We start from the raw sequence: 15,724 nt of genomic DNA, 5'->3' as shown, positions 1-15,724 counted from the left end.
ATCCGTCATACATCAGTTGAATCAATATAATGGGCCAGAGAATTAGACCTAGAATTGTAAGATTGTACGAGCTTATGACTGTGCACATACTATAAATAAATAAATAAATAAATAAATAAATAAATAAATAAATAAATAAATAAATAAATAAATAAATAAATAAATAAAATGTTTGTGGCTCGGGGACTGGTCGTTTGTGTCTGTCCCAACACTATCCTCTTCATATTCACACAACACACCACCCTACCAATCACCTCAGAAACACGCAATAGCGATTACATCCTTCCACACAGTGTTGCGTCAGGAAGGGCATCTGGGCGTAAAAAGGGCCAAACCCACATGGACTGATACAACTCGCACCCGTGACCCCACAGGGTGGGAAAAGCAGTAGTAGAAGAAGAAGAAGTGTATTATCGCAGGATGTAGAATACTAAGTGATATTGAATCAAGGTGCAGTGAGCTCGCAGTTACGATCAAGAGTATTTTGCATGAAAAAGGTCACCTCTCGGACGAAACTATCTTTACATCGGTCTGTTTTCAGATCAATTTTGCTGTACGGGAGTGAAATCTGAGTGGACTCAGGATATCTTATTAATCTTATAACATACATGAAAGCAGCGATAATGATCGCTGATATAAACAAGTGGGAACAATGACAGGAGGGTACTCGGAATGAGGAGACAAAGGTTAAGTTAGGAAAGAACTCGATGGATGAAGCGGTATGCATAAACCGGCTTCGAAATTGGGATTATGCGAGGCGAATGGAGGAGGATAGGTTGCCTAGGATAGTAATGGATTCGGTCATGTAGGGTAAGAGAAGTAGAGGGAGGTAGACTCCGTTTCTAATGACTTGAAGGGATGTGGAATTAAACGAGGACATAGAACTAGTTACAAATACAGGACTGTGGAGTTGTTTAGTAAATTCACAGAGGCTTGCAGACTGAACGGTGAAATGCACAACAGTCTATACTGAAGAAGTACGTAGTGTTGCGAGGAGTTGGTTGTGGGTGGGGGCGGTGCAAAAGCATCCACGATATCCCCTTGCTGTCATAAGAGGCGACTAAAAGGGGCCCCAGAGGCCCTCAACTATGGAGCGTGGGTTGGTGACCACTTTTATCTATCCTATCCGACCTCCCATGGTCAACTCATGTTCTTTTCCGAACCCGACGGTATTAGGTTTCCGAGCCTAGGGAGTCTTTCATTTTCACGCCCTTCGTGGCCCTTGTCTTCCTTTGGCCCACACCTACATTTTTCGACGAGTCGGATCCCTTCCATTTTTCTCTATGATTAGTGTTATATAGACGGTTGCCTAGTTGTACTTCTTCATAAAACAATAATCACCACCAGCACTACCACCGCCACCACAACCTTGCCTTTAAAACAATCACTACGACCAGTGCCTCGTAGAGTCACTGCCTATGGTCTCACAATGTTTTGATATTTCCAGTAGTCTGCTGCTCTGTGCTGTTCGGAATTGTTGGAACAGTTTTCTCTTTTGAGCGGTGAAGTCAGAATTTGTCCTGAGTTTCTTTTAGCAACAAAATATGGTGTCTTTGGACAAGTCTATTCTATTTTACCCAGCTCACGAAAACACGAATCAGCTTTATATATGAATGTCACAGAGCGACAGTTGAATCATGCTTCCGAGAATTCTGTATTTGTTAGACGAGACTGGCCTTTGCCATATAAGTTGAGCTCTCGACTCGTATTACAGGGCACACGCTAGACCCCTTTGTTGCCGGCAGATTGTGTTCCCCATGTAGAACGGAAATATCGTAATGCAGAAGACATCCTTTCACCTCTGTATGGTATCGCTGAGTGAACACCGAGAGTAACAGCTTCGTGCTCAAACTATGCCACACAATGCTCAGCGAATTTCAACAATAAATTTTGGAATACATGGCTCAAGTTACTAACAGCTACATAAATAAAATAATAATAATAATATTCTCAGTACACTTGTTGTTTTCAAATAGGCGGTTTGGTGCAAGATTGTGTAAGACTGTTTTTGCAATCGAGTTCTGTCTTTAATTTTCTCAGTTATTAAGACTTAGAAGTGAATGAGGCGCCACTTAAAAGGAGCAGGTCAAAATGTTAAAATAATTTGAACAGAACTAAAATCGAACCATTGAATCACGAAATACAATATATATATTTTACAGAAGTCCTTCGATAAATCGCAATTGGATGTAAACGTAAGATAGCTGTATATTAATGTTATATATCGCTGAATAGGGAGGAAACGAACAATTCAATAATATGCATATCATTTGTGGTGGTTACTTCTATCAAAGGTTATTAAGTTGTAAATTTTATTTAAATTAATATACGCCAGTTTATTGTTTCTAGTTCTGTTGATTGTGAACTGTGGCACGATACGCACGTTTAAAATGCCCGTATTGTATCTTACTTCAGTTATTTTTATTATTATTATCATTACTATATTTAATCAGTTTACTGTCCATGGTTGGTTTTTCCCTCAGACTCAGCGAGGGATCCCATCTCTGCCGCCTCAAGGGCACAGAGGTGTCCTGGAGCATGAGACATTTGTTTCGGGGGATACAACTGGAGAGGAGGACCGGTACCTCGCCCAGGCGGCTTCTCCGGCTATTCTGAACCGCGGACTCGTGGGAAGTTTGAAAAGGATAGCCAAGGAAGAGGGAAGAAAGCGGCCGTGGCCTTAAGGTAGGTAGGCCTACCATCTCGGCATTTGCCTGGAGAAGAAGTGGGAAACCACGGAAAACCACTTCGAGGATGACTGAGGCGGGAATCGTACCCCCTCCCTTCTACTCAGTTCACCTCCCGGGGCTGAGTGGACCCCGTTCCAGTCCTTGTACCACGTTTTTCACATTTTCGTGGCAAAGCCGGGAATCGAACCCCGGCCCCCGGGGGGGGGGGGGACAATTATCAAACTAACCATTACACTACAGAGGCGGACTATAAAATAACATTTGAGTTTTATTTCTTCATTTACACTCTTCATATGAATGTTTTCGGCTATAACCTAAGAAGATATCCTCGTAACTCTGACTCCTCCTCACGCGTAAAACACTCCGCGGTTTGCAAGTTGCGTCGGGTGAAACGAAATGTCAGGCAAGCGAAGGTTGGCTTTTTCGGGACTCCACTGTCCTTAAGGTCAGGAATAAGCAGGTTATGCATTAAGCTGTATATTATTTGATTATTGTACAGTGGTGTAGAAATTCTTAAGGGGAGCAAAACAAAAATTGTAAAATATATCCGTCAAGTTATTGTGCTGAAAACCTGCACATAACAAATGTTGTAAAAACTCTAATTTTCAATCTTCTTTTAGCAATAATAATACTAATAATAATACCAATAATAATAATAATAATAATAATAATAATAATAATAATAATAATATAATATTATGAAATATTATAGCAAACTCAAAGCAAAGTCACCTCCGTACAGGCCATGAAGGCCCTTGGAGGAGTGGAAGGTAATTCCTGGGGGCAAATGTTAACCTCGGCACGTGATGGCGTAGAGTGGTTAGCTCTACGCCCGGCCGCCTTTGCCCCCAGGAATTAACCTGGTACTCATTTTTGGTGTAGGCTGAGTAAACCTCAGGGCCATATGCATCTTCGGAAGCGGAAATCTCGTTTCTTAAATTTTACGACTCGAACCCACGTCCTTCTGGGCGAACCGAGCACGCCTTTACCGCCTCGGCCAGGCAGCCCCTATGAAATATAATAATAATAATAATAATAATAATAATAATAATAATAATAATAATAATAATAATAATAATAATTTACAATCTGCTTTATGTCGCACCGACACAGATAGGTCTTACGGCGACGATGGTACAGGAAAGGGCTAGGAGTGGGAAGGAAGTGGCCGTGGCCTTACTTAAGGTAAATACAGCCTCGGGATTTGCCTGGTGTGAAAACTGGAAACCACGGAAAACCATCTTCAGGGCTGTCGACAGCGGCGTTCGAACCCACGATGTCTCTAATAGATTTTTACTATACGAGTTGTAAGAATGGAGATATTTACGAATTTAGAATCCGACTGCCTGGTCCGTGAACGGCGAGTACTGCTAATGTGGAAATATTGCTTAGCCACCATGCTAATTAGTCGTCAGCGTCTTCGCCAGGTTCGACCCCCCCCCCACCCCCCCGCCAAGCTGAGAGATTTTAATCTTAAAACAGTTCATTTAATTGGTTCCGGGACTGGCTTTTCGTGCCGTCCCCAACATCCCTGCAACTCATACACAACACACAGTTTCCTGTATAACACGGCCGATACCGGCCACCCACGTCGGAGGGTTTGCCTTACAAAGGCTGCACCAGAGTAGATAAACACACGACATTTATTATTATTTTATTATTAAGCCCAGTGGTCATGGTCGTTAAGGCGTGAAGTCTACATGGTCTGACACCGTGGTTAGCCGGTTCGAATCCGGTTGATCGGAAACATTTTCACCAAGAGTATGTTGGCCGGCCGGCAGGGTAGAAGAGATGGGGGTGTACAACTTCTAATCACTAGATTGTGTGCTAAAACCCTGGATTTATTTCCAGACCTCTTATTAATGTTCTATTCTCTTTCTTTCTGAGCTCGTTACCGTCCATATTTCATTTGCAAACAATGCCACGCTCCAGACGAAAATCTTCAAAAACATCTTTCTAATTCCTATACCAATGGTCCCTGTGAGCAAATTTCCTTCCTTAAGAAAGACTTTCCTTGCTTGTGCTAGTCTGAATTTTATGTCCTCCTTACTTCTACCATTGTTAGTTGTTTTACTATACAAGTAACAATATTCATCTACTCCCTTCAATACTTCGTTTCCTAATCTAATACTTATTGAATCACATGGCTTCGTTCAACTGCACTCCATTACTTTTGTTTTTGACATTAATTTTCGTCTTGTACTCCTTGTACAAAGACTTGTGCATACCATTCAGCAATGTCTCCAAATTACCACTTTTCCCAGATGTTTTCTAAATACCAAATAATTTTGTGTTGCACATGTGGATTTAGACTTGTTTTGCGGCCGGGTGCCCTTCCTGAAGCCAATCCTATATGGAGGGATGTAATCACTATTGTGTGTTTCTCTGGCGGTTGGCAGTGTGGTGTGTTGTCTGAACATGAAGAGGAAAGTGTTAGAACAAACACACACATCCAGTCCCCGGGCCAGAAGAATGAATGGAAGGCGATTAAAATCCCCGACCCGGCCGGGAATCGAACCCGGGACCCTTTGAAGCGAATGCCTCAATGCTGACCGTTCAGCCAATGAGTTGGACATCCAATGACTCAAATAAGTATTAATATTATGGAACTTTGCCTACTGCCATTTCTTGATGGATACAGTACTTTTGTATCCATCTCTTGGCACAGGCCAGAGTAAAGTGTAGCTTTCACCGAAGTCCCAGTCTCATCCATGGCTGTGACAGTATGGAAGCTGCTGGGGTATGGGTGGTGCTGAGTAATGACATTCAGAGCACGACTAGTGCATCTGAATGTTATGAAAGGTGTTGCTCATAGGGTCAGTCGTGCTGCAATAGCACTTTCTGACCCAGTGAGGAAAGCAATGGCAAACTACCTCACTCCTCGTCTTGCCTAGTACGCCTCATTTTGGTGCTGCCATTGGTTTTTGGGGTTTCCTTATAACCGCATAACCTTTGGTGGTGCTATTTGAGGATCCAACCAGTCTCTGGGCTGATGACCTAACAGACAGACATTATGGAACTAGCAGGTATCTGGGTTATGTTAGTCAGGTGGTGTGTAAAAACGACAGGGCGGTGTACCCATCAAAAATCATAATAAGAATAATAAAATGTATGTTGTTGTTGTTTGAGTCAGTCCATAGACTGGTTTGATGCAGCTCTCCATGCCACCCTACCCTGTGCTAACCTTTTCATTTTTACGTAACTATTGCATCCTACATCTGCTTGTCATATTCCTATCTCGGTCTACCCCTACCGTTCTTACTACCTATACTTCCTTCAAAAATCAACTGAACAAGTTTTGGGTGTCTTAAGATGTGTCCTATAATTCTATATCTTCTTCTCGTCAAATTTAGCCAAATCGATCTCCTCTCACCAATTCGCTTCAGTATCTCTTCATTCGTGATTCGCTTTATCCATCTCTCCTTCAGCAGTCTTCTGTAACACCACATTTCAAAAGCTTCTATTCTCTTTCTTTCTGAGCTAGTTATCGTCCATGTTTCACATCCATACAATGCCATGCTCCACTCGAAAGTCTTCAAAAACATCTTTCTAATTCCTATATCAATGTTTGAAGTGAGCAATTTTTTTTTTTTTTTTTTTTTTTTTTTTTTTTAAGACAGGCCTTCCTTGCTTGTGCTAGTCTGCATCTTATGTCCTCCTTACTTCTGCCATCGTTAGTTATTTTACTACCCAAGTAACAATATTCATCCACTTCCTTTAAGACTTCATTTCCTAATTTAATATTTCCTGATAAATGCATGTATCAGAAACAATTTGTGTTTCAATAAACGGGTGATCTATTCTGTTCTGCTGTAAATGCTTGATAAAAACGCACCTGCATGCGTAAGTCTGAAAGTTATTTTATGTGGGAGCAGGTTGAAGGACACTTCTCATTACACAGGCAGAGCGGCTCCCTAGCACACCTCTACCCGTATAAAAGGTCTGACCAGGTACAAACGAGCCTGGGGGGTAAGTTGACCTGCCTGACAAGTGGTCGGGGAACGGACGGGCAAGATTTCAGTTTAAATACTGGTTAAACAGAGCGTGGGCCTCCAGGCAGGCGGTAGACAAACGTAAATGCGATATTCCGAGAATGGACTTCACTGCTTCGCATTGTTTATAGAAGCGTGCGTGCTTAGAAGTATATTGAACATACTATTGTATAACGTTTGAAGTAATTGTCGCAGTACCGCCGACACGGAAGGAGCTCAATGGAGTTAATTTCCTCCCACTGGCTGTTGTTTTCTTTTATCCAGTTGCGTTCAGCAGAGGCGGGCTAGTTCTTGCTTCCCGTTCGGAAGGCTGAGGTTTGAATCCTGGTCGATCCTGGGTTGGGAATTTCTCCTCAAAAATCACGTGGTGTCAGGTAGGACATCCGACCTTAAAACGAACCTGGTTGGCTCCAGCGACCCCAGAAATAACTGAATTAAGCTGAAGAAAGTAAGCATTACAGATAGGATCTATCTATCTCTCGTATCATCTTATATATTATTTCAGTAGTATAGGTCCATTTTGCGCCGGGCTGAGTGGCTCAGACGGTTAAGGCGCTGGCCTTCTAACCCCAACTTGGCAGGTTCGATCCTGGCTCAGTCCGGTGGTATTTGAAGGTGCTCAAATACGACAGCCTCGTGTCGGTAGATTTACTGGCACGTAAAAGAACTCCTGCGGGACTAAATTCCGGCACCTCGGCGTCTCCGAAGACCGTTAAAGTAGTTAGTGGGACGTAAAACAAATAACATTATTATTATTTATTAGGTTCATTTTGCGGCGCTCACAAGTAACCGATCGTGACAAATGAGCATTCAAAAGAAAGAGAATAGACATTAGCGGTGACAAACTGCACTCTAATTTCCTAAATATCGATAATTTATTTTTTTAATGAGTTTAAAAGTTGTAAAAAAGTATACGATTTGCAAATACTGTTGAGTAGGAAAACACGCGCCACCATTGCTGTCCACTTCACATTGTGGCCGCTGGGACGCCTGTTTTATGTCATTATAATATGCTGTAATTTGCAGGTAAAGAATAATAGTAAAACCAAAAATTACTTCCAGAACATTCGTCAGTATTAGCATTTCCTTCCGTTCAAGTCGATACCATAAATGTTAAAAAATCTAAAAAATCAAAGTGGTAAGTAAAGGGTGTCTAATATTGTACTGATTTGTATATTCCTTAGTTAACCAGTAGTTCATCAGGTGGCTAGTTTTATATTAAATTAATGCATGTATGTATGTTCCGAAATAGCTCTAAAACGCATGGAGCAGTTTCAACCAAACTTGGTACACATATCACTTACTATTACGAGGAAAATACTGTGAGCTAATACACCCCTAGGAGTAGGGGTGGGGAGAGGGTGATGTAAAGACAATTGAAATCGAGACCAATATTAATGTTCAACCCACAGTTTTCGGGGTTCTTGAGATGAATAGTGACACTCCGGATGCCGTGTAAGTCCCATTTCAGCACTCACCGGCAAGCAGAGTGCCAATGGGGTGAAAAAGAAAAAAAGTCCAATATGACCTAGATTATGGATCTGGAGGAAAAGTACTTTGGGGATAAGAAAGCCCAGATAACCTTGCGGGCGGGGTAGGGGATGACATAAAAATAAACGAAAACCACCAATATTAGTGTCGAATCCATAGTTTTCCGGGTTGATGAAATTAATAGTGACATTCGGGATCCTTTTAAGTCCCAGTTCGGCCCCCACCGAGATTAGTGTTGAAGGCACAGTTTTCGGAGTCGCTATGCTGACTGTTGATAGTCCCAGTGACAGTTGGACTCGTGCTCAGCGCGACACGTAAATACTGTACATGCAGTTATAACTTAATTTTATTATTTATTTGAAAGAACCACCTATTTCCCCAGACAATCTCGGCTATCGCCAGGACAAACTTAAACGCAAAATAAAATAATTAAAACTTGTAATTAAACACACAACAATAACTCTAAAACCACAAAATAGTTCGTAATCAACTTCACAATAAAGAAAACCACATAATTAACAGCGAATTCAAATCCTAACAGTCAACATTTTAAAATGTACCCGGACAGCGCCGGGTACTACAGCTAGGTCCCAACTTTTAAAAAAAGGTGGGGATCCTGCCTAAAACACTATACTAGCCACCGATACAAAACAGTAGTTAATTCGGCATCTTTACGAGTATTTCAGTTGGTCAGCTACTTGTTGCAGATTTCAGGCAACGAAAAACCGTAGTTAATCCGACATCTTTACGAGTATTTCAGTTGGTCAGCTACTTGTTGCAGATTTCAGGCAACGATAAACAGTTGTTAATTCGACATCTTTACTAGTATTTCAGTTGCTCAGTGAGTTGTTACAGATTTCAGGCAACGATAAACAGTTGTTAATTCGGCATCTTTACCGAGTATTTCAGTTGCTCAGAGAGTTGTTGCAGATTTCAGGCAACGATAAACAGTTGTTAATTCGGCATCTTTACGAGTATTTCAGTTGCTCAGTGAGTTGTTGCAGATTTCAGGCAACGATAAACAGTTGTTAATTCGATATCTTTACTAGTATTTCAGTTGCTCAGTGAGTTGTTGCAGATTTCAGGCAACGATAAACAGTAGTTAATTCGACATCTTTACGAGTATTTCAGTTGCTCAGTTAGTTGTTGCAGTTTTCAGACAACGATGTAAAACGTGAAACTAAGAACAATACTATTAGAGTCAGAAAACGATGTTTTCCATGGAAAAAGCAGTCCCCTTTGAAGAAAAGAATTGTAGGGGTACGGCATCCACTTGCATTCTTCCTGCATTAAGGTACTGATTGCAAGCGTTTTCTTTGTACACCGTGGATAGTTTACTTGGTAAATAACATATCGGAAAGATTCGCGAACCACACAGATAGTTTGAAGAACTTTTTATCACTTTTACCGATAGAAAAACGTGATGAAAAGAAACAAGAAAAACTCATCGGGCTAGCAATATTTTCCTAAAATGATCTTGGTCACGACAATAAAATCAGCTGAATTTGAAGTGTCACTTGAATTTCAAAAGGAAGAAATATTCCGGATAGTGCTAAGGAATTCCTAAGCTGTTGTAAACAATATGTATTTTACAATGTTGCTGGCAATCGTTTGCATATTACCTGTTTCTATGAGCACCATAAAACGCTTCGTCGAATCAAGACGTATCTAAGAAATACGATGAGTTACAGACACAATAACCTGAATATCCCCAGAGAAATAACAGCAACTATTCAACAAGTGATCCACCGATCCTCACCGGCTGAACTTCCACCTGTTATTATAATTTATAATTACACTGATTGTTAATTTTTTAAATATAGAAAAAAAGGCTTTGTATCGGATATGAATAAGATCTTGGATAAGAAAAGTCTACACTGCCTGAATAACATTGTCTTTAAAACATCAGAAATTAAACATCTTTATTCCATCTCCTCGGAGCGGACTGATTGCATATGATTTGCAGCGGTTCAAGACACCAGTGATCAGGGTTTTCCATTAGCGCAGGAGGTCTCCCTCAAATTATAAACTCTTAACGAAATAATCCTAATTGCAAATTAAAGGTGTCTTGCGTATTAGTTTACCAAATTAACATTACAGCAATTAACTAATTCAGGCTAAGCCAGTGATTATGACCAGTAATTTTTTGAAGATACTGTAGCTTAGAATGCGAACAATAATTCCTTTACCCGCACGACAGTTTTGCAATGAAATTTGCATAAATAATTGGGGTACCATCTGTTATAATCCCAACTATTAACTCCTGTTAAACAACCGTATGGCGGGTAAAAGGATACTTGTTTACAATCTGATTACTGACTGAAATTTCTGGCCCTAATTATGGTTATTACTTATTATCAACTTAAGTTTTAGGCCTATATAATTTAATACTAAGTAAATTATTCTAGTACCGGTATACTACACATTGTTTATTAAGGCTCCCTCTACCGGTAATTGTATGGAAGTTTTTATTCACTCTGAATACATCAATATACAGGAAAAATAGATCTCCCCTTATGAAGAATGAAGGTAAGCAATTAACTAATAAAAATAATAATAATAAAAATAATAGCACTGAGCGTGTTTGCTACGCGATACTAGTCGCGTACCTGTCAGCTCGTGTTCGGGATATGTTAGGTTCGAACCCCTTCGTCGCCATTTCCGAAGAAGATCCGTGGTTGCCCATTTTCACACCAGGGAAATGCCTCTATATTCATTATTATTATTATTATTATTATTATTATTATTATTATTATTATTATTATTATTATTATTATCCGACTCATTAGCTGAATTGTCAGCGTTGAGGCATTCGGTTTAGAGGGTCCTGGGTTCGGTTCCCGGTTGGGTCGGGGATTTTAATCGCCTCTGATTAATTCTTCTGGTTCTGGGACTGAGTGTTTAGTGTTTGTCCCAACACTTTCCTCTTCAAATTCAGACAACACATTACACTGCCAACCACCACGGGAACACGCAATAGTGATTACATCCCTCCATGTAGGGTTTGCGTCAGGAAGGGCATCCGGTCGTAAAAGAGGGCCAAATTCACATGTGCTATACAGTTTGCACCCGCGATCCCACAGGTGTGGGAAAGTGGTAGAAAAAGATTATTATTAACATTATTATTATTATTATTATTATTACTTAACCGTAAAATGTTAAGGTAGAGACTCGAACAAGCAATGAAAATGATTGGCAACGAAACTTGCGCAGAATTTCAAGCTAGTCATGAAGGATGGTTTGAATTCACAGATATGAATAACAAGTTAAATGACGTGCATCCCTAAAACGCATCTATACTGTATTCTAATTTATTCATATGGCATTTATTTTTCATAAAATCAAAAATCTATATTTAATTTACTACCGTGCGAGTTGGCCGTGCGGTTAGGGGCGCGCAGCTGTGATCTTGCATGCGGGAGATAGTGGGTTCAAACCCCACTGTTGGCAGCCATGAAGATGGTTTTCCGTGGTTTCCCATTTTCACACTAGGCAAATGCTGGGGCTGTTCCTTAAGGCCACGGCCGCTTCCTTTCCACTCCTAGGCCTGTCCTATACCATCGTCGCCATAAGACCTATCTGTGTCGGTGCGACTTAAAACAAATTGTAAAAAAAAAAAAAAAATGGATGCAATTTATAAGGGATAAGTATTAAACAAATAGCTACTATTTGTTGCGAAAATGAAACTATAACTGTACCGGTATACGTGCTATTTTAAAAAAAATACCATCATTTCTTTGAGTTTGTGATTTGTTGCGACTTTCTACACCGCCCTCTTTCCGACTCAAATATTTCTGGTCGACCTACCCAGCAAATAAATTTCGAGTGCAGAGAAAATATGACTGAAAAGGCACTTATGAACACGTTACTCCAACTGATAACTTATCATATCATTCTAGCTTATCTCATAAACACTTTATTTGACGTCACGGAAACAATCGACATTCCATATCCGCACACCAGATTTCACTTGACACTGGCGAAGCGTTTGCTATTTTGTAACAATTGCACGTGATTTTAACGTAATTCTTAATCCATAGTTCTCTTCCGTATTGTAAATAAAATGATCACAGTAATTGTTTGAATCAATGGGAACACACTATTAAAATTAGCAGTAGAATGTAGATTGTTTCCTTGAAATGTCACCCATTGTTGACAAACAAAACACCATATTAGCAGAGAATATTGCAGCCGCAATGACCCGGTTAACATGCGCATGCTTAATGTAGATGCGACATGAAGTAGAAGAAATAATAGTACTTACTGGCACTCGTTCATGATTTCTTCCTGGGTTCGAACCTGGACTGGGGCGAGTTTCTCCACGGATTCATCGTAGTTACAGAAGCACCTGGTAATCTTGTCGTCGAAGGTATTGACTAGATCCTCGAGCGATCCCGAAAATGTTTCGGTAAAGTTGTCCGTCACCGATGCCGTATCTGTCGTGTTAGTGCCCACTGCCGCTAAAAGGGATGGGGGTACAGCCGTCGGGGCGTTATCATTGACTAACTCGTTATCATCCCCGTTCGTTGTCACTATATCCTCCTTGTAATTGTTGGAGTTCCTCGCGTCTTGCTGCAAGAAGTTGTCATCCTCACTAACTGTCATAGATGACGTAGTACTGCTGCTGCCAGTTTGGTAGTCTATCATCCCCCAATCCTCCGTCTCCTCAAATTGGGCTAGCGGCGCCTCGAACTTCAGCTCCGCCATCTTGTTCGCCATGTCCCTCATCGCTACCGCCGCTGGAGAGCGACTGCGCTGGTCTGGTGGCGAGCAAGGCAGCCTGCAAGCAGGCAGGCAGCGGACGAGACCTGCGCGTCACAGTCTCGCCGGCCGCGAGAACTGGGATTAGTTTCTTCCTTGCCTTTTTTTTTTACTTCTCCAAGATATGGTATATAATTTATAGCTGTAATCTTATTCTTACAGAACCATATTTGCGAAAAATGAGGAGCGGAACTGTGAAATAATTCTATTTGTGCGGATTACGTCTCGGGAAGTACGAGAAATTGTGGCGCTGTTATTGCGGTATTGATCGTGGGCTGGTGGGCACAGCTTTCTAGGTCGACCTCTCTGAAAAAAGAGAACAAAACGAAATGATCTGCAGGATTATCTCTTGACACACAATAGGCAGCTGATGAGAGCAAAACAAAATATACATCATAAATTATCTCATCTTTTTATTTATTTCTAAAAAATATTGAATGGATTAGATCACTTTCTATGGCCACGAACTAAGAAGAATGTTCAATAGATACCGTATGTGTAGGCCTATAGATTATTTGTAACTATTAACATGTACACTCACCCACATAAAAATTGACCGTTGCAAATTATGCCATTCTTTCAAAAGCCTCTTGTTTGAAACTGGATGAATATATTTTGCAGGTGGTAGGCTTACAAGTTCAGTAGAAATCGGTTATAAAGACTCCGAAGGGAGGTCAAATGGACTGTATTGCGATTGACCTGTCTAAAACATTTGATAGGGTGGATCATGGGAGACTACTGGCAAAAATAAGTGCAATTGGACTAGACAAAAGAGTGACTGAATGGTTGCTATATTTCTAGAAAATATATCTCAGAGAATTAGAGTAGGCGAAGCTTTATCTGACCCTGTAATAATTAAGAGGGAAGTTCCTCAAGGCAGTATTATCGGACCTTTATGTTTTTTTATATATATAAATGATATGAGTAAACAAGTGGAATCAGAGGTAAGACTTTTTGCAGATGATGTTATTCTGTACAGAGTAATAAATAAATTACAAGTTTGTGGGCAACTGCAACGTGACCTCGATAATGTTGTAAGATGAACACCGGGCTGATGAACGGGGTTAAAAGTCAGGTTGTGAGTTTCACAAATAGGAAAAGTCCTCTCAGTTTAATTACTGCGTTGATGGAGTGAAAGTTCCTTTCGGGGATCATTGTAAGTATCTAGGTGTTAATATAAGGAAAGATCTTCATTGGGGTAATCACATAAATGAGATTGTATATAAAGGGAACAGATCTATGCTCATGGTTATGAGGGTGTTTAGGGGTTGTAGTAAGCATGTAAAGGAGAGGGCATAAAAGTCTCTGGTAAGACCCCAACTAGAGTATGGTTCCAGTGTATGGGACCTCACCAGGATTACCTGATTCAAGAACTGGAAAAAATCCAAAGAAAAGCAGCTCGATTTGTTCTGGGTGATTTCCGACAAAAGAGTAGCGTTACAAAAATGTTGCCAAGTTTGGGCTGGGAAGAATTGGGAGAAAGAAGACGAGCTGCTCGACTAAGTGGTATGTTCCGAGCTCTCAGCGGAGAGATGGCGTGGAATTACATTAGTAGACGAATAAGTTTGAGTGGCGTCTTTAAAAGCAGGAAAGATCACAACATGAAGATAGAGTTGGAATTCAAGAGGACAAATTGGGGCAAATATTCATTTATAGGAAGGGGAGTTAGGGATTGGAATAACTTACCAAGGGAGATGTTCAATAATTTTCCAATTTCTTTGAAATCATTTAAGAAAAGGCTAGGAAAACAACAGATAGGGAATCTGCCACCTGGGCGACTGCCCTAAATGCAGATCAGTATTGATTGATTGATTGATTGATTGATTGATTGATTGATTGATTGATTGAGACCGCCAATCAACGCTCGTTGCAGGCCATAGACGCACAAACCGGGTTTTTTGTTTTGTTGCAAAAATGCAATATCTCTAAGTTTTTGACTGTACACTTACAGTACGTGGTTAATTATCAGAATTGAGTTAAAACTTCAAAAAACATAACTGAGATAAGTAGCGTGTTTACAATACAATATTACCGGGCGAGTTGGCCGTGCGGTTACGGACGCGCAGCTGTGAGCTTGCATCAGGAAGATAGTGGGTTCGAATCCCACTGTCGGGAGCCCTGAAGATTATTTTCCCAATTTCACACCAGGCGAGTGCTGGGACTGTACCTTAATTAAGGCCATGAGCGCTGCCTTCCCACTCCTAGTCCCTTCCCATCCCATCGTCACCATAAGACGTGTGTGTGTGTCGGTGTAACGTTAAACAAATTGTAAAGAAAATAAGAAAATACAAAACAGTATTTGTGGAGTGATACTGAGAGAATTTGAATTGGCTTTTCACTTGAAGATAGGCCCATTGATCGGCACATTCTTTGTTCCCTGTTGCTTAAACCATCTGCGTAAATATTCAGATATTCTGGCACGGTTGAGTTTTAAAGAATTTTCTTCGAAAAGAGACTGTATTATCTCTCTGTCCTTCAAAATTGTAGAAATTAATTAATCAATCACTACTGGTGTGCATTTAAAGCAGTCGCCCAGCTGGCAGATTTCCTACCTGTTGTTTTCTTAGCTTTTCCTTAAATGATTGCAAAGAAATTGGCAATTCATTGAACATCTCCCTTGGTAAGTTATTTTACTCTCTAACTTCGCTTCCTATAAACGAATATTTGCCCCAATGTATCCTCTTGAATTCCAACTTTATCTTCATATTTTGATCTTTCCCACTTGTAAAACGCCACTCAAAGTTATTCGTCTACTTATGTCATTCCACGCCATCTCTCCACTGACAGCTC

At 40.6% G+C, this 15,724-nt stretch overlaps 1 protein-coding gene across 2 annotated transcripts in view; it reads right to left on the bottom strand.

Moving 5' to 3' along the window:
* Positions 1–13,149, bottom strand: part of Unc-76 (fasciculation and elongation protein Unc-76) — a 169,548-nt gene extending 156,399 nt beyond the window's left edge. Inside the window, exon 1 of one of the 2 annotated variants that reach the window (XM_067155549.2) lies at positions 12,438–13,149. In XM_067155549.2, coding sequence (XP_067011650.1) covers positions 12,438–12,901 — 464 coding nt within the window. In that variant the 5' untranslated portion in view covers positions 12,902–13,149. The remainder of the gene's footprint in view (positions 1–12,437) is intronic. The other variant, XM_067155548.2, reaches the window with a different exon arrangement.
* Positions 13,150–15,724: the final 2,575 nt, after the last annotated feature.

This window comes from Anabrus simplex, chromosome 11, assembly GCF_040414725.1.
Source record: "Anabrus simplex isolate iqAnaSimp1 chromosome 11, ASM4041472v1, whole genome shotgun sequence".
In the NCBI taxonomy this organism is placed as follows: Eukaryota; Metazoa; Arthropoda; class Insecta; order Orthoptera; family Tettigoniidae; genus Anabrus; species Anabrus simplex.
This window is presented reverse-complemented; position numbering and strand designations above follow the sequence as displayed.